Below are 19894 nucleotides of genomic sequence, written 5' to 3' on the forward strand. Positions count from 1 at the left end.
TGTTTGGAGATCTCCTTGGTCTTCATGGTGTTTGGTTAGTGGTGCCTCTTGTTAATGGTGTGGCAGCCTCTGTGGCCTTTCAGAAAAGGAAAAGTGTATATACTGACAGACCTTTGACACTTAGATTACACATAGGTGGCCGTCTTGTCACTAAGAATGGGACTTATGAAGGGAATTGCTTGCACCAGAAATTGTTAGATGCTTCATCACCAAAGAGGTGAATACATATGCATATGACAATTTTTAGTTATTTGATTCCATAAAAGTAATTTATGCCTACATTTTTCTCACTTCACCAACTTAGTGCTGATTCATCACACACAAATTAGATCACAAAAATATTTAAACACAAGTTGTAATGTAACAAAATAGAAAAAAATCCAAGCAGGTCAAATACTTTCGCAAGCCACTATATATTAATGCTCCACCATTGGGATTACTGGAATCAATGAATGCCCAAAGCTGCAGTCATCACTAAAGGAAAAAAAAAAGCACACAAACGCCTATTAAATTTAAAAAAAAAAAAAAAAAGATCTGCAAGCCCTTATGTTTTCTTTGGCAAGAATTAATATTTTAGCGATACTCAGTCTTCAAGATACAGGTAAACAACCCGAGGGGGCATCTTTCCAGTTAGTCTGGTTCGGAGTGAAGGCGAGACGATCCTTCTCCTTGGTTATTGCACTCACTTCCCGAGTATACAGGAACAGAGCGGTAGGAAAACACAGGGACGGTGACGTAATCAAACAAGGTGTAAATCACCAATCAAAGGGACAGTGGCATTGGTATCTCACACCCACACCTCATCCAAAACCTCCAGTACATCTTAAGTAGAGCTATGACCTTGTGTCACGGCCATCCAATAATGCACAACAGAATCATCCAGGCCAGCATTGTGCACACCAGTCCTAATGGACGGGGCTCAAAGGAGTACAATGCGTGTACAAGGCAGGCATGACTAACTGGATTAGGCACAATTCTTAACACCTTTGCCAGATATGACCTCCTGTGAAGGACTGGAGTACATTAATAGTGTAAATTGCATTGAATTAGACAGCCAGGCCTAGCCAAGTCAAAGACAGGCCTCAAAAAACAGAATGTGGCAACATTTTGAAGCAACTTCCAAAATTGTACAAAAAAATTTGCAACAAATGAAGTTGTTTTACCCCAGAAAATTAGCATGAACGTTCATCCTCTGGGGCCTTTGTTTACAACACTAGGCAGTGTGGCCAATGGTGATGGGACTTTTTGACTGGTCCTCCGATTATTAACAGTAGGATACGTCAGTCCTCTGATGGTGTCCCATCTGTAGCCAGCTCTCTGGTCAGGGCCACAAAAGTGCAAATTTAATTTTGAAACGCACATTGGGGTGCACTTCGTACTGGTACCTAGTGGACCTTAAAAAGGTACAAGCCCCTTTTTTTTTATTGATTCCATATTGCCACACTGCACTTTATGCACTTGTGTGCCACACTGCATTTACTTGCTTATTTCCACTTTTGCACTTTCTGCTCTTATATGTTCAGAGGGCAATGTTTTTCACATATATTACAATCTTTTGATCAACTTTATTGACAAATTTTCCCATATTAATTTTTTTACCTTTTATATCACTTTGCTTGGTTTTATTTTTTTTTCCTATGGAGATGGGTCACACTATTGATTGTGTTTATGACCTTGTTTTATTTTATTCTATTTACATTTGTGTGATATGAAAAATAGAATAAGTTCTTTTGGGACATACATGCATATATAGTTATATTGAGCTTCATACGACCAATTACATCTAATTTTCCTTTGATCTGCCACTTTGTGTATTTATGAGATATACCGTATATACTCGTGCATAAGCCGACCCGCGTATAAGCCGACCCCCCCCCAATTTTGCCACAAAAAACTGGGACAAATTGACTGGCGTATAAGCCTAGGGTGGAAAATGCAGCAGCTACTGGTAAATTTCAAAAATAAAAACAGAAACAGATACCAATAAAAGTAAAATTAATTGAGACATCAGTAGGTTAAATGTTTTTGAATATCCATATTGAATCAGAAGCCCCATATAATGCTCCATACAGTTCATGATGGCCCCATAAAATGCTCCATACAAAATACACCCCATATAATGCTGCATAAAAGGTTAATAATGGCCCCATAAGATGCTCCATAGAATAATATGCCCCATATGCTGCTCCATAAAGGTTATAGCCCCATAAAATGCTCCATAGATTATGCCCCATAAGATGCTCCATAAATTATGCCCCATATGCTGCCCCATAAGATGCTCCATAGATTATGCCCCCATAAGATGCTCCATAGCTTATGCCCCATAAATTATGTCCCCATATGCTGATGCTGCTGCAAATAAAAAAAAATGACATACTCATCTCTCGTCGCTGGGGGCCAGGTGCTGGTGTCCTGAGCAGGCGGGGACAGGTGCCGGTGTCACCGCTGGCTCAGGGCCCTGGCACATACAATATTTACTTGTCCCAGGTCCATTGCTGCTCCCGCTCTGCCCTCCGCGTCCTCTGTCAGTGACATTCAGGCAGCAGAGGGCGTGGTGCGCACTAACTACGTCATCACGCCCTCTGCTGCCTGAACGTTACTGACAGAGTACGCGGAGGACAGATCGGCGCACAGCGATGGATCGGGGACAGGTGAATATCGCATATACTTACCCCTCTCCTGGTGCGGTCTCTGCAGCCCCTGCGTCTCCAGCAGCTCTTCCTTCCTTCAGCGGTCACGTGGTAGCGCTCATTAAAGTCATGAATATGCGCATATTCATGACTTTAATGAGCGGTACCACGTGACTGCTGAAAGAAGGCGTGGGAGAAGCAGGGGGGCTGCAGAGACGTGCCGGGGAGGTATGATCTCTGACACCCCTGCTCCCCCTCCGACCCCTGGTATATGACTCGCGTATAAGCCGAGAGGGGGACTTTCAGCCCAAAAAATGGGCTGAAAATCTCAGCTTATACGCAAGTATATACGGTAATTTTATCCTTTATTTTTTAAACTATCTTATATATAATCCCAGTACAAGCACTTGTTTTGTTGTTCTTATTATATTGAACCACTTGCCACTTTGCGTAATAAAGGTGATTTTATTTAAATATTCCTTTGTCCGGCATTATCTCCTGTACATTGTTTTGGGCATCACTTTTGGTTTCTTAAAGGGAATCTGTCACCCATTTTTAGTGATATCATGTAAAGATATCACCCAATTGTGCGTCCCATAAGGATTCTATTAGGACTTTTGATTCCCCCCAACCCCGCACCTTTGATGCATAAATACCTTTTTTTATCTTGGTGAAGATGTATGGAAATCGCCGTGGTCCGGTCCGATGGGCAGGGCTTATTCGCCCCCCCCCTCCTCGGCTTGCTGAACGTAATCTTCATCTGTGAATAGCACAGATGCCGTAGCTTCCCACGCTTGCACACTGAAAAGGCCTCCGGCGCTTGCGCAGTATTCTTTGCCCAACTGTGGGCAAAGCATATAATTGGTACTGCGCATGCGCCGGTATTTTTCAGGGGGGGTCTATGCCCCGGAAGTCTTCACATGCAGGACACACTTCCGGGGCATAGACCGCGCTGAAAAATACAGGCGCATGCGCAGTACCGACTATATGTTTTGCCCACAGTTGGGCAAAGCATACTGCGCAAGCTCCAGAGGCCTTTTCAATGCGCAAGCACGGAAAACTACAGCATCTGTGATATTCACAGATGAAGATTACGTTCAGCAAGCCAAGGAGGGGAGGGCGAATAAGCCCCGCCCATCGGATCGGACCGCGGCAATCTCCATACATCTCCACCAAGATAAAAAAGGTATTTATAATAATAATAATCTTCTAATAATAATCTTTATTTATATAGCGCCAACATATTCCGCAGCGCTTTACAGTTGAACAGTTTCAAACACAACAGTCATAAGTAACAACGTTAACAATACAATAATTAAAGCGAAATAAGACGACCCTGCTCGTGGGAGCTTACAATCTACAATGAGGTGGGGGAGATACAAAGCACAGGTTTGTATTTACAATGATGTATTTACAATGCTGGTCCAGCCATCTTCAGGGGGTGGGGGTTAGATGGAGATAGTGAATGGGCTACACACACACACAAACATAACATGACTTTGATTACTGAATGTGATAGGCCGCTCTGAACAAATGTGTTTTGAGCGAGCGCCTAAAACTATGCAAATTGTGGATGGTCCTAATATCTTGGGGTAGAGCATTCCAGAGAATTGGCGCAGCACGGGAAAAGTCTTGGAGTCGGGAGTGGGAGATACAGATTAGGGCAGAGGTTAGTCGAAAGTCATTTGCAGAGCGCAGCGGTCGGTTAGGCCGATAGACAGAAATGAGGGAGGAGATGTAAGGGGGTGCCGCACTGTGGAGATCTTTGTGGGTGAGAACAAGTACTTTGAATTGTACCCTGTAATGAATTGGCAGCCAGTGTAACGACTGGCGAAGAGCGGACGCGTCTGAGTAACGATTAGCCAGATGGACAACCCTGGCTGCTGCATTAAGGATAGACTGGAGAGGGGAGAGTCGAGTGAGAGGGAGGCCAATTAATAGAGCATTACAGTAGTCCAGGCGGGAGTGGATCAGGGCGACAGTGAGAGTTATTGTTGTTTCCATGGTGAGAAAAGGGCGGATTCTAGAGATGTTCTTTAGGTGTAAGCGGCACGAGCGGGCAAGAGATTGTATATGGGAGGTGAAGGAGAGATCGGAGTCAAACATAACACCCAGACAGCGTGCCTGCTGTCGGGGTGTTAATATGGTGCCACCCACAGAGAGGGAAATGTCAGATTTAGGGAGGTTGGTAGATGGTGGGAGCAGAAGTTCAGTTTTGGAGAGGTTGAGTTTCAGATAGAGAGCAGACATGATGTTGGAGACTGCAGACAGACAGTCAGTGGCGTTCTGTAGTACAGCGGAGGTAAGGTCAGGGGATGATGTGTACAGTTGTGTGTCATCAGCATAAAGATGGTACTGAAAGCCAAATCTGCTGATGGTCTGTCCAATTGGGGCCGTGTAGAGAGAGAAGAGAAGGGGGCCAAGGACTGAGCCCTGAGGTACCCCAACAGCGAGAGGAAGAGGAGATGAAGTGGAGCTAGAAAACAGAACACTTAAGGAGCGGTTGGAAAGATAGGAGGAGAACCAGGAAAGAGCAGTGTCCTTAATGCCTAGTGACTGGAGCCTAGAGAGTAGGAGAGGATGGTCAACAGTGTCGAAAGCTGCAGAAAGGTCGAGAAGAATGAGCAGAGAGTGGTCACCATTACGTTTTGCTGTCAGAAGGTCATTGGTCACTTTGATGAGTGCAGTTTCTGTCGAATGTAGGTGGCGGAAACCGGACTGTGAAGGGTCTAGGAGGGAGTGAGTGGAGAGGTAACGGGTAAGGCGGGAGTATATCAGGCGCTCCAAGAGTTTAGAGATGAAGGGGAGATTGGAGACTGGTCTGTAGTTGTTTGTGCAGGATGGGTCGAGGGTGGGTTTCTTTAGTAATGGAGTAATGATAGAGTGTTTGAAGGAGGAGGGGAAGATGCCAGAGGAGAGGGAGAGATTAAAGAGTGTAGTTAGGTGAGTTGTGACGACTGGAGAGAGAGACTGGAGGAGATGTGAGGGAATGGGGTCGGTTGTGCATGTAGTCGGACGAGAAGAGGAGAGCAGCCTGGAGACGACTTCTGTGATGGGATCGAATGTGGAGAGTGAGCCAGGGGAAATGCAGGGAGAGATGGGAGTCACTGAATTTGGTGATTGGGAGCGGATTTCCTGACGGATATTGTCTATTTTCTCTATAAAGTGGGAGGCAAGGTCATCAGCGCAAATGTCTGTGATAGGGGCTTGTGCTTTTGGCCTGAGGAGGGAGTGAAAGGTGTCAAAAAGTTTCTTGGGGTTGTTGGATAGTGAGGAGATCAGGGTGGTGAAGTAGGTCTGTTTGGCGAGGTGAAGGGCAGAGTTATATGTCCTTAACATAAATTTGAAGTGTATGAAGTCTTCTGGTGTGCGTGTTTTCCTCCATAAGCGTTCAGCACACCTAGAGCATCGCTGGAGAAATCGGGTTTGCGATGTGAGCCAGGGCTGTTTCACTCTGTGTTTGGAGGTTCTGAGGGTGAGGGGAGCTACTTGGTCAAGGGTGCTTCTAAGAGTGTCATTGAAGTGATGTACAGCCAGATCAGGACAGGACAAAGAAGAGATTGGGGACAATGATGAGTGTAGGGAGTCTGAAAGTGTATGAGGGTTAATGGCTTGTAGATTTCTGACTGAATGGTAGGTAGGAGGGTGCTGGGGTGAGCGAGGATTTGTGAGTGTAAAGGAGAGAATGTTGTGGTCAGAGAGGGGAAGCGGTGAGTTATCTAGGTAGGAGATTGAGCAGAGCCGGGCGAAAACCAGGTCCAGGGTGTTACCGTCTTTGTGTGTTTCAGAGGTTGAGAGCTGAGAGAGGCCTAGAGAAGTGGTTAGTGATAGAAGCTGGGATGCAGATGTGGAAGTGGGGCTGTTAATGGGGATGTTGAAGTCTCCCAGGATAAGGGTTGGTAGTTCTGAGGACATGAAGTGCGGCAGCCAGGCAGAGAAATGGTCCAGGAAGTGGGTGGGTGAGCCTGGGGGCCGGTATATGACCGCTACTCTGAGGGAGAGGGGACGAAAGAGCCTGATGGTGTGGACTTCAAAAGAAGGGAATGAGAGTGATGGAACTGGGGGGATGACCTGGAAAGTGCATTGTGGGGACAGGAGTATGCCGACTCCACCACCAGGTCTGTTTGTCGGTCTCGGGGAATGGGAGAATTGTAAGCCACCATGGGAAATGGCAACAGGAGAGACAGTGTCAGAATCCTGAATCCAGGTTTCCGTGAGGGCCAACAGATTCAGCGAGTTTTTCAGAAAGTAATTGAAAGTATTTATGCATCAAAGTTGCGGGGTCGAGGGGAATCAAAAGTCCTAATAGAATCCTTATGGGACACACAATTGGGTGATACCTTTACCTGATATCACTAAAAATGGGTGACAGATTCCCTTTAAGTATTGAGGGGTTTCCACTTCTCTTTTCTCAGTGCACCTGGTATTCACTGTATAACTACAATCATAATACTCTATTTGAGAATATATGATATTGTAGGATTTAGAGGTGTTACTGTGTGTGTTATCCAACATTGTGGACTTCCACCAACTGCAAGACCCCAGAATGGATGTAAGATTCCTACCAATATTGATGACCTATCTTAAAGAGAGATCATCAATATCCTTGTGTTGAACAACCCCTCTTAAACTCAACATTAATACCTGAAGCTGCAGGAAGGCCAGAGCCATAATTAACAAAATAAAAGCAGAAAACATCAAGCCAAATGGCTTTGCAAATTGTGAAAATATCCCCAGAATTTCCAGTCAAGTTGAAACAAAACATATGGTATTAAAGGGAGTCTGACAGCACAAAATAACTTGTCAAACACTCGGTGTCCCCTTGTTGTGGCCAAACAAATCAGTGCCACTTCCCAACCATGTCAGCCATTCTCTGGTTCCTGTATAGAAAATCTGTCAATCAGGAATAACATGGTGAAGCGCCTGTGCTTCATTACAACACTATACTGACAGACTCCCTTTAATCCCTTCACGAAGGAGCCAATTTCCATTTTTTCCTCCCCTTCTTCCAAGACCCATAACATATGAGGGCTTGTTTTTGAAGGATGAATTGTTCTTTTGAAATACCCCATTCATTTTAGTACATAGTGTACAGGAAAATGGTGAAAAAATTCCAAGTGTGCTGAAATTGCGAAAAACAAAGTGCAATTCTGACATTGTTTTTTGGGAACTGCTTTCACAGTGTACATTTTGTAGTAAAAACAACTATGCAATATGATTCTCCTCATCAATACCATTAAGGCGATACCAAACATGCACTTTTTTTATTTAATTATTTTAGTGGTGAAAAAAAAAAAATCAGACGTTTTCAGAAATAAAAAATTTGGGGGTTGTGTCACCATTTTCTGAGACTCGTAACATTCTTATTTTTTGCCCAATGGAGTGGTATGATAGCTTATTTTTTGGTGGGGCGAGACAACATTTTTATTAATACCATTTTTGTATACATGTGACTTTTTGATCGCTTGTTACAGCCTTTTTAGGAGAGACCAAAAAAATGTAATTTTGGAGTTCTTGAATTTTTTTTTTCCGTTTACTGTGTTTACCGATTGGGTTAATTGTTTTTATATTTCGATAGATTGAGCTTTTCTGAACGCAGTGATACCACATATGTGTAATATTTACTTTTTTTGCATCTTTATTTTAATGGAGAAAAAGGGGATGATTTGAACTTTTAGTTTTTTGCTTTTTTTGGGGGGGGGGGGGGGGGAGGGGTTTCCATATCTAAAAAAACAAACAAACACGTTTTTCTACTTTTCACTGTTCTGGTTAGCCACCTTAAGATTTAAGTACATAAATAAAAATGTGTGTTTAAAGGCTATTGCTATTTTCTTGTCAAATATAGTGTCCCTCGTAGTCTATTTTGCACAAATAGGGGTGTCCTGACTATGCTCACACTGCTATCACCTGTCAGTCATACATTTCCAGGAGGAACAACAGAGGAATGCCACATTTTAGAGATTTAAAAATATCTTGTAGAATGAGGGTTTTTTTTTTTATTATTCTTCTTCTTCACTGGGAAACCAAGTATTTTCAAAAAGAGAAAAGATGGACAGCTACAATTCTAGACATAGGACTGAGCTGCAATACTAGACAAAACCCGTAGACACGAGTGGAGTTGTTTGTAAAAGCAAATAAATCTGTTTTTTTAGGAATCTTTCTCTGAATTTATCCACAACATTAAATCATATGTGAACCTGAACAAGTTGGACGGCTCTAGGAGTCAACTTTCCTTTCTGAAGCGTGCTAGGGGGGAAAGAACAAAACACTCAAAAAATTTGACACAGTGACTCACAGCAAATCTCTAGCTTCAGATTGCCCAAAAGTAAATGCAAGAGAAATGTAAAAAAAAAAAAAAAAAACAGACAAACCTACCGAGCATGCTTGGCTCTCCTTCCAGTAAGGTGAGAATGTATTTATTCAGGAAAAGTGTACAGAAGCTGAAGAAAAACCATAGTGAGAGGTAGATGAGCGCCCGGGAATTGCAGACTCCTAGATCGGACTCTATGACCGTAGTCTCTGTGATGGTGATCTGCAGTACGTGCTCTTCGGGAACACTATCACTGCGGGTGATTATAATCTTCTCGGCCCGGTGAGGGAACAGAGGCCCATGGTGATACGGCACCTTCCCCTTCGCTTTATCCTGAGATATGACATTCTTACAGTCATCTGGTGCTTGTGAATTACCAGATGGCATCTTGGTGGTTATAGACAAGTCAAAAGGATCATCTGTTTGACTAGCAAAGGTCCCGACTATGCCACTCCGCTCAATGCAATGTCAACCCAAAAGTTCCCATGGCTGATGTCCTTTTCTTTGCTGGTGGCCTCAGGAAATCCTACGGAGGTGGCAAAAACAAGATTACATGATATACAGAAATATATGTACATGGCATATAAACCAAAATTATACATTAAGAAGCAATATAAAAAACAACAAACTAGTTTATAGCATTATGTCATAACAATAAAAGGATAAGAATAGCAACCAGGACAACACACTCCTCATAAATAGAAAGGTCAGAGCAGGGAACAAGCTTTTCCTCTTCAATCATGGATGAGCTAGACAGTACATTTACAGAGGAAAGGTCAGGCGCATGCCACAAAAAAACAGACAAAAATAGATTGTCTGGTCAGAATATACTGATGACCCATCTGTAGGACATTCAAAAGCGCCACTGATCCGCTCTTCTAAGCTACGAAGGACGGATGTAAACATACTGAACGGTGCAGCACTCAGTGTGTAGCTGCCGCTGTGGAGTACTAGAGAACAGCTCCTATTCAAGAAAACAGCTGTCCTGCTGTACCCGGCAGCACCCACTATACAATGAATGTAGCTCCATTAAGTACGTTAGGAGCAGCTGATTAGTAAGGGTGCTGGGTGTAGGATCGCCACAGATCTGATATTGGTGACCTATCCAAAATGTATAGATCATGTACATGCATAGAACTGTAAAGCGCTGCAGAATATGTTAGCGCTATATAAAAATAAAGATTATTATTATTATTATTATTATTATTATAAACGGTTACCGGATAACCCTTTTAATGCAACCTACCCATAAAGGCGTACTCTCAGCTGAGGGTGTATGGGACTAAGAACTTTTGCTCTCAATCTACGCACACCTTTTAGACATGGTAAGTACTTAATGCAATAAGAAAATTCCTTCAGCACAGCATCCCATGCCAGCCCGGCCTCAAGGTGGACTGTCCTCTCCTCTATATTCTCCCAAGTAAGAAATAAAATTGTAAATATCCTTTCACACCATCATCTACATTTTTTTTTTATACTTTAAATAAGTTTTGTTGTGTTTTAACAACATTGATATGAAAACAGAACATTCCAATTATGTTCAATAACAACAATAAAAAAGTTGATGGTAGTTATCATTCACATTATAAGTGAAAGGAGCCGTGTAATCATCATCACTAACTTTGATAGGAAATTCTGTCCCACCTGTTAAGAACTTTAGTGGTATAGTCCATGCAATTTTTTTTTTTTTTTATCATACAGGAAGTTCTGTTGATTGAAATAGTGATCCCCTTCACAGAGCATAAAGGCATGCCGTATTTTTCGGACCATAAGACGCACTTTTTTCCCCCAAAATTTTGGGGGAAAGTGGGGGGTGCGTCTTATGGTCGCAATATACTAACCTCCGATCATGGCTGGAGGCTGGTGCGGGTGCCGCGGGGCTCTGTAGTGCGGTGGTAGCAGCGGGCTGTGCTCCGGTGCAGGGGTAGCGTATCGGCTCTCTGTGCTCCGGTGCAGGGGTGGCGGCTCCGCCGGCATTTCCTCCAAGCCCGGAGATCTCGGGGGACGAGATTCGAATCTCGGCAACAAGATCTCGTCCCCCGAGATCTCGGGACGAGATCTGAGCATGCGCCGTCCCCGGACCGGCGGCCATCTTCCCGGCGTCCATGTTCCCCGAGGCCACCGCAACATGGCGGCGGCCGGCAAGGGATGTGCGGGGCCTCCGAGCTTGGAGGAAATGCGGGCGGAGCCGCCGCCCCTGCACCGGAGCACAGAGAGCCGCCACCCTCACCCCACAGAGACCACCTGCCCCAGCCCAGCTGCTCCAGCCCCGCCACAGCTGCCGCAGCCCCAGCACAGCTGCCCCAGCTCCAGCCCAGCTGCCACAGCACAGCCCAGCCCAGCTGCTCAAGCACAACCAACCTTCCCCAGCACAGAGCCACCACCGCATGAGCCTGGACCACTGAATGACCCCTGTGACCACTCCTCCACCTGTGCCGGATCACTTCCCAGGTAAGCTGAATTCGGACTGTAAGATGGACCCCCATTTGACACATTATTATTTTTTTCCCTATTTTCCTTCTGAAAATTGGGGTGCGTCTTATGGTCCGGTGCGTCTTATAGTCCGAAAAATATGGTAATTGAGTGACCACAAAGTAGTATGGGCTAGTTTCTTTTTTTCCACATAAGCCCAACCTACATAACTTAATTTACATAAAAAATCCTCTGCAAACATTACATGGAAAATTGAGTCGGGCCTTTTATTATTGTTTCATTGCACATGTAAAAAAGCAGATGTCAAAAATGGACATACAAAACAGCACAAAGACAAAAAAATGAAAAAAAAAACTGTGCACAAAAAACAGACAATTTTGCATATGCTTCTCTGAATCTGGCCTTCCACCATATAAATAGGTGCTTCAGCTCGGTTGTTGCCAACCTCAGTACATGGTTGCTGATTCGCTTGAACGGATGCTGTCCCCGGCAGGGGTTTCATCACCCAAACACTCAGCAATATGTGGATTTCATTGCAATTAACAAGGGACCCCAATCTTAAGAGCAAAGCTTAGCAACATGACAAATTTCCCTGTTAATTTAATAGTTATATAATGAGTGGAGTTAACCTTTCTTACCAACCTTCACCAATGGCAAACCTCATTTACTGACCAGCAGCCAAACTTGTTCTGTCCGAGAGGACACAAAGCAAGTGTAGGAAAAATCATGAACACTAACGTGTTTTTCCAAGAACTTTTTCCAAAACAGTTGTCATTAGCAGCAAACTGTGCATGAAAGGAAAAAGGAGTAAGGAAACTTGAATTAAGAGACGTTTCCTAAGGACAATGGATGTGAGCTGCTGCTCTGCCTCATCTGTAGGCTGATCTGGCCTTAAACGTGGCAGTCGATCCCCGCCAAGACTGCAATTGCATTCTGTAAAATGATAGCTGTGAGCGATAGATGAAGAATGACAGATCTCAGCCTCTAATCTCCCCTGCAGGCAATGGAGCCCACACGTACTCTCACACTGTGGTCAGCTGCTGCTAATGTCTGCCCTGACATATGGAGTAGAAGCTGAATGTTTTCCTTATGACCACTAACCCCAAATTATCAATTTTCAAAAAAAAAAAAAAAAATTCATTGTGATATTCATTCATAAACTCAGCTTTTTGCTAAATCCACCTCCTGCCGTGCTCACCTGACAATAGACGAGTGTAGCCGAGACGCAACTTCCTCCCGACCATGCACAGATCACAGCAATATTTACCTACAAGAAAAGCAAGACTGGCATGCCACGAGTGCCGAGATAACTCCCACAAAGGCTGCGACACATGAAACTCCAAGCTAGATACACGCAAGTGATCACAGAGGAGACGGATCATTACAGCTAAAGCTGGACATCAACGCTTGATCAGAGTGTGATCAGATTCGCTCAGATGAGATGAAGAAAAAAAAATATCTCCATCTTCTCCATTCTTCCAGTGCGTGGAAATCAGAGTGCAATCAGATGTCATCCGAGTGCAGTCCGATGCTTTCCACAATCTCACTGACTTGCATTGCCAAATAACAGATCAAACTCAGGCATGCGTTTTTTCCCTCGGGCCACGCTGGAACAATGATTCTAGTGTGATCCATTGTTTTGATGGAGTAAAAATACGGCCACTTAAACTAGGTTTACACGACCGTATTTTCGGGACAGGTGGTGTCTGAAAATACAATAAAAAAAACTGGACAACATTCAGCTGATTGTTATTCATTGAGGCAGTTCAGATAACTACCGTATTTTTTTTTTCACAGCTTGAATTGTTACATTAAAAATAAAGAATCACAGTATGCACTAGTTTTGTCTGCAATGCAGACAGTAAATAAGAAAAAGACAAAATGTATCCTACAGGGAACATCCGACTTCTACAGATGCTATGTGATTCTTTAATATAGAAACTTGTATATGTTAATTACTGCTGATAAAAAAATGGAAGTCTGTTGTATGACAATACAGATGAAAAAAAAGTGTTTGTTTTCTTTATTTGCTGGTGTGAGCTTAGCCTGAGGATGAGGTTTTGAGATGGTGTTCTCGCAGAAATACTGTATCTGTGGATTGGACTAGTCAGTAGGTTACATGGGTATTCTGATCTATAGCTGCAATATCCCAACATTTATCATACAGAATCGGGACACTTATCTTGAGTCCTGAAAGCCAGAGAAAAATGCACTGTTTACTAAGAAAAAAAAATATCTTGCGTGTATAGTGAAGGTTACAGAATGCTAGACTTTAAGGGAACATTCAAAATAGCAATAAATGCCTAGAAGGTACAGGGCGGGTTTACTAAAGCAGAGGTATAAATGACAAAGCATAAAATTATTCCCCTTTGGTAAGGCTGTAGGGAAATTTAAAGGGTTTTTCCCAAGACCAGATGTTTTTCTGTAAGTCCTGTAACCTTCTTACTCAGACAACATTGTACCATGTCACAATAAGTGCACTACGTGTCTTAGGCTGGTTTCAAACTAGCGTTCAATCGTGCAGCGCATCGTGCGCTATCGGGCACACGCGCAATGTCCCCCTATCTTTAACATGGTGATCGCAGGGTCTTGCGAATGTACACGCTCTTCAGCGTTTAGCGTGCGCTGCGTATTTTACAGGTGTGCGCCCAGACACGCCGTACGCTACATGTTGCATTTTTTTTTCCGGCAGCATCGTTAAAAAAATCGCGCGCGCACGTGTGCGCCCAAAAATAGCATTACAGTCTATGTGGTCGCTGACGAGCGCTTGGCACCGCGCATGTCAGCCCCTTTTGCGCGCACGCGATTTGAGTAAACAATGTCTAGACACTTGTCTAGAATTCCCCCTAAACAAGCAACATTGTTTTGGAGGAGTGTACATAAAAGAAGGTGTCTTCAGAGTCAGACAATTACATACAGCCTTGCAGAGACCAGACAAGCATTCTACACTGTGTTCCAAATTATTATGCAAAAAATATCTCCTATTTTCTCTAAATTACCTATATGAATTGCAGTCAGTGTTATTTTCCAGTCATCTAATATTCTAGTATAATTGCAATGTTTTTGAACAAACTGCCTATGAAAACAGTATATTTTTAAAAATAAGAAACACTCAAAATGCATGTTCCAAATTATTATGCACAGTGGAGTTTTCAACCTTTTTATTTTTATTTTGAACAAAAAAATGGTGAATTGTGAAATAAGCATTATCAGCTTATTACAAAATGAAATCAAACAGTTTTCAAGTCAAAACTTTATTCTAGGTGATGTTACATTTGCACATAGGACCCCTTGTTGGAAAGAAGCTTCTGAACTCTCTCGTCCATTGAATTTGTCAGTTTTTGGATGGTTTGTGCTTCATTTGTTTTGCATGTGGACAGAATCCCCTCCCAGAGCTGTTGCTTAGATGTGAACTGCCTCCCGCCATCATAGACACTCCTTTTGATGATGCTCCAGAGGTTCTCAATGGGGTTGAGGTCAGGGGAAGATGGTGGCCACACCATAAGGTTGTCCTCCCATAGCAGCCAGAGATGCAGATGTGTTATTTGCAGCATGAGACGGTGCATTATCATGCATGAAAATGATCTTGCTGCGGAAAGCACAGTTCTTCCTCTTGAACCATGGCAGGAAGTGCTGTTTTAGAAACTCCACATGGATTATGGAGTTCATCTTTACCCCTTCAGGGATCCTAAAGGGGCCGACAATCTCTCTCCCCATGATTCCAGCCCAAAACATTACTCCACCTCCTCCTTGTTGGCGCCTTAGCCGTGTTTTCATGGGGTGTCCATCAACAAGCCGTCCTCCACTCCATCCATCTGGACCATCGAGCGTTGCACGGTACTCATCGGTGAACAAAACAGTTTGGAAGTCAGTCTTCATGTATCGTTTGGCCCACTGGAGCCGTTTCTGCTTGTGTGCAGTGGATAGAGGTGGTCGACAGGATGGCTTACGCACAGCTGCAAACCTCTGCAGGACCCTGCATCTTGTTGTTCGGGGGACGTTGGAGGCACCAGCAGCTTCAAAAACTTGTCTGCTGCTATGACAAGGCATTTTTGCAGCTGCTCTTTTAACCTGACGCAATTGCCTGTTGGAAAGAGTCCTCAATTTTTCCTTATCAGCACGCACACGTGTGTGCTGGGAATCAGCTACATACTTCCTGATTGTGCGATGATCACGATGAAGTGTTTTGGCAATGTTGATTGTAGTCATGCCTTGACCTAAATACCCCACAATTTGTTGCTTCTCAGCAGCCGACACATCCTTTTTCTTTCCCATTTTGGCAAAAAATGTAGGCTGCTTAATAATGTGGAACAACCTTCTTAAGTAGTCTTGCCTTTATTTGGACACACCTGACAAACTAATTTGCACAGGTATCTGCAATTGCTTTCAGTGATATAAAGAGCCCTGACACACATCACCATCAATGAGTTTAAATGACAAACAAAAAAATTCTAACCTTATCACTCCGAAACTCTTTTTGCATAATAATTTGGAACACAGTTTACAAGAGCCTTCTACCTGTGGATTCAAGCTTCAGGAGCCAAAATGTGAGTATTCTTAAAAATAATGTCTGTGTGTCCTGTAAAATTTATTATGTACTAATGTATTTTTTTTTTTCTTTTCAGCATGTCTTCTTCCGGATCGGTGTATTCGCCATCTCGGCAAGAACTGGCCCAAGCTGATCGTGATGTGAGAATCTTGCTGCCTTTTGGTAAGTATAGCTTCCTCTAGAAATGTGTTTTAATTTTTTCTTTCTTTACAGACATCAGACACGGGTAGTGAAGATGGGAGTGCGGGAGCGGTCTGAGTGGCAGACGTCTGAGCAGGAGTGGTCTGAGCAGGAGCCATCTGAGGATACTGAGAGGGAGCCATCTGAGGATACTGAGAAGGAGCAGCGTAGTCAAGTCGTGGCGAGGAGACGCAATGTGAGTATATATATATTTTTTTTTCTGTCTTTCTTTTGCTTCTTTTCTGTTTCTTTTTGTATCTTTTCCATACTTCTAAACATTCTATTTTTTTTTTTCTAGGTTCCACAGTGGGATGACGAAGTCTACATCGACAACGAGCACCTCATCCACCTCGTTGAGGAGCGCATCCCGTTGTGGGACAGCCGTGACCAGCAGTACAAAACACAGTGGTGACCCGGCAGCTCTGGAATGAGGTGGCCGCAGCGATGATGGATGGCTGGTACAGCGCCTCTGCAGCTTCAAAAAGGGCGTTCAGTAAGTATAAAGATGATCTGTGATACAGCATTTATTTTTGGACCTGATGGTGCTGATGTGTTTTTTGCAAGATATATTCTTGCATTAAACACACCAATGCCTGGTGGAAAACTGTGATTGATTTGTGTTTTCAACTGCTGCATTTTTTTTTGCACCCGACAGTGGTGGTGTTTTTTTGGCAAGATATATTCTAGCATGAAAAGCACCAATGCCTTGTTGAAAACTGTGATTGATTTGTGTCTTCAACTGCTGCATTCTGGCCGCCAGAACGGAAAGCGGTTTTCCCTGATGGAGCGTGGTTTTAACCACATGGAACGTGGTTTTAACCACATGGAACACCACTTCCACTCTGTCGACCAGCGCCTTGACCGTCTGGAGGCCGACCTCAACAGACCAGCGCACCATTTTTTCAGTAAAATTGAACAGGGCATGGCGGAACACCTTAGTCCTGAGCAACAGCTGAGTGTGTTACAGGCCTGCAACACTGCTTACTTGCAGGCTATGCAGCAGAATCGGTATGTTCAGCAGTCAGTGGTGTCATTTCCAACAGTTCCACCGCTGACTCGCTTAACCACACTACCGACTTCTGCTGCATACCACTGCACGGCCACCTGCATTCCCAGCGAAGCCGGACATCACTACATGACCTCAAGTCTGAGTGCTGTTGGACACTCCTCCGCCACCACCACTATGGCAAGTGCTGCTCCTGTATGGAGCACCAGCACCGCCACAGCACCACCAGCTTGGAGCCAAACCACCACAGAACCTGCTTGGGCCACCGACACTAGCAGTCAACAGCAACGGAGCACCGCCAGCACTCCTCAGCAAGAGCACCGCCAGCACTCCTCATCAAAGGAGCACCACCAGCACTCCTCATCAAAGGAGCACCACCACTCCTCATCTTCAGAGCAACGCCACCAATTCTCCTCCTCGTAGTCCCCCAAGAACTTTGGCTGAGATACGTGATACGCAGCTTCCTTCACGTAGCACCAACCCAACATGCTCCCCTTCTCGGAGCACTGCCACTGCGAGCAGCACCGCCACCACAGAGCAGCTACGGGGTGATCCGCATTCCCTATTTTACAGGGCAACGCCACACTCCACAGTCACCAGGCGGACTACAAAAGAAAGGCGGTCACAGGCTGCAAGTAGGTCGGGGGAGGATATGTGTTATGAATGGGTCACTGAGGAGAAAAAAAACAAAACAAGCTAAGTCACAGAAAACCAGAGGTTGGTAACTATGCAGATTGCAGATCTCTGATCCTAACCACACAACTAGCAGCAGCCGTGGAGCGTACCTACGATGGTCCTACACGCTTCGTCACAGCCGGAGGGCTAAATAAGCCTGAAGCAAGAAAAGAGGAAAACTAACTGCCCCAGAGCAGACCCCAAAGGAAAGACAGCCCCCACACATGTATTGACGGTGAAACAAGATGAAAGCACAAACACAGGCAGGAAAATAGGCTGAGCAAACGATGGGGCCCAAACTAACTAGAAAGGATAGGAAAGGAAAGACATTGTCTGCAATCTGCAAAAAACCCTACAAAAATTAAGTCCAACACTTCTGATAGCAAAATTAACCCTGAAGTCACTAGACTTCTCCCACTATATCAGCACTCTGAAATATTCTGAGACAGAACAAAAAGAGGCCAATCTAATAAGGGACAAAAAGCAAATTGGCAAATACAGATAAATAAGAGTGGAAATTTAGCGCAGCCCCAGTCGGGGCTGGCTGACCACACAAAAAACTGAATAGACCAACAAAATCATGTGTGAACATTAGCAGAAAAACTTAGCTTTAGATGCCTGGAACAGAGCTGAAAACCAAGACCTGACAAGCCAGAAGGAATCACAAGCACCAGACTAGGGCGTCGGCTGTCTTAAATCTAGTCTGAGATTCCTGAGGTCCCATCGTCATCCTCATTATCAGGTGGCAGATGTCTACTGATTAAATCAGCCTCACTACCTCCAGTTACCACCAGAGGGAGCCCGGAAGGAGAACTCACAATTGGTGGACCGGAAAATGAACTCACAACAGTACCCCCCTTGAGGAGGGGTCACCGAACCCTCATCCACGCCACCAGGCTGATCAGGATGGGCCCGGTGAAAAGCATGAACCAATCTATTGGCATGAATATCAGAGGCCGAGACCCAAGAATTATCCTCCTAGCCATAACCCTTCCATTTGACCAAGTACTGGAGTCTCCGTCTAACCAAACGAGAATCCAAAATTTTCTCTACCTCATATTCCATATTGCCTTCAACCAACACAGGGTCAGGAGGTGCTGCCATAGGAACCACTGGCTCAACAAACCTCTGTGAAATACGTTATGGATCTTGAACGTAACTGGAAGAGCCAATCGAAAAGAAACAGGATTAAGAATCTCCAAAATCTTCTAAGGTCCAATAAATCTTGGCTTAAATTTTGGAGATGCAACCTTCATAGGAATATTCTTAGACGACAACCAAACCATATCACCCACTTTAAACCAGGGACCAATGCTCCTATGCCGGTTGGAAAATCGCTGGGCCTTATCCTGAGAGAGTGACAACTTATCCACCACTTGGTCCCATACCTGCTGCATTCTCTCAACCACAGTGTCCACACCTGGGCAAGACGAAGATTCCACTTGCCCTGAAGAGAATCGAGGATGAAACCCAAAATTACAGAAAAAGGGTGACATCAAAGTGGCAGAACTAGCTCTATTAAATTTATAAGAAATAAAATCCATTGAGAAATGGGTCCATGGCCTCTTGGGCACCTGCAGGAAGAGAATCGAGGATGAAACCGAAAAATTACAGAAAAAGGGTGACATCAAAGTGCAGTACTAGCTCTATTGTTCATTGCGAATTCGGTCAAGGGCAAAAATGAGACCCAATCAACCTGATCAGCAGATATAAAACATCTTAAATAAAAGACTCCAAGGTCTGGTTTGTTCTCTCAGTCTGTCCATTGGTCTGGGGATGAAATGCGGAGGAGAAGGATAACTGAATTCCCAGATTGGAACAAAAGGCTTTCCAGAATCTGGAAACAAACTGGACTCCTCTGTCGGACACAATGTTCTCAGGAATCCCATGTAACCGAACCACCTGTTGTAAAAACAAGGGCACCAACTCAGCGGAAGATGGCAATTTTGGGAGTGGTACAAGATGGACCATCTTCGAAAATCTATCACAAATCACCCAGATAACAGTCATTCTCTGAGAGACAGGAAGATCAGAAATAAAATCCATTGAGATATGGGTCCATGGCCTCTTGGGCACCGGCAGGAGCATCAGCAACCCACTAGAACGAGAAC

At 44.2% G+C, this 19894-nt stretch overlaps 1 protein-coding gene across 3 annotated transcripts in view; it reads right to left on the reverse strand.

The window, feature by feature from the left end:
- The window catches only part of SLC35E2B (solute carrier family 35 member E2B), a 118152-nt gene that overhangs the window by 41277 nt on the left and 56981 nt on the right, over nt 1-19894 (reverse strand). For all 3 annotated transcript variants that reach the window (XM_073585482.1, XM_073585483.1, XM_073585484.1), the window contains exon 2: nt 9006-9466. In XM_073585482.1, the coding sequence (XP_073441583.1) occupies nt 9006-9327 (322 nt within the window). In that variant the 5' untranslated portion in view covers nt 9328-9466. The remainder of the gene's footprint in view (nt 1-9005; nt 9467-19894) is intronic.

Source organism: Dendrobates tinctorius, unplaced genomic scaffold, assembly GCF_039654945.1.
Source record: "Dendrobates tinctorius isolate UK_male_01 unplaced genomic scaffold, ASM3965494v1 ptg000086l, whole genome shotgun sequence".
Lineage (NCBI taxonomy): Eukaryota > Metazoa > Chordata > Amphibia > Anura > Dendrobatidae > Dendrobates > Dendrobates tinctorius.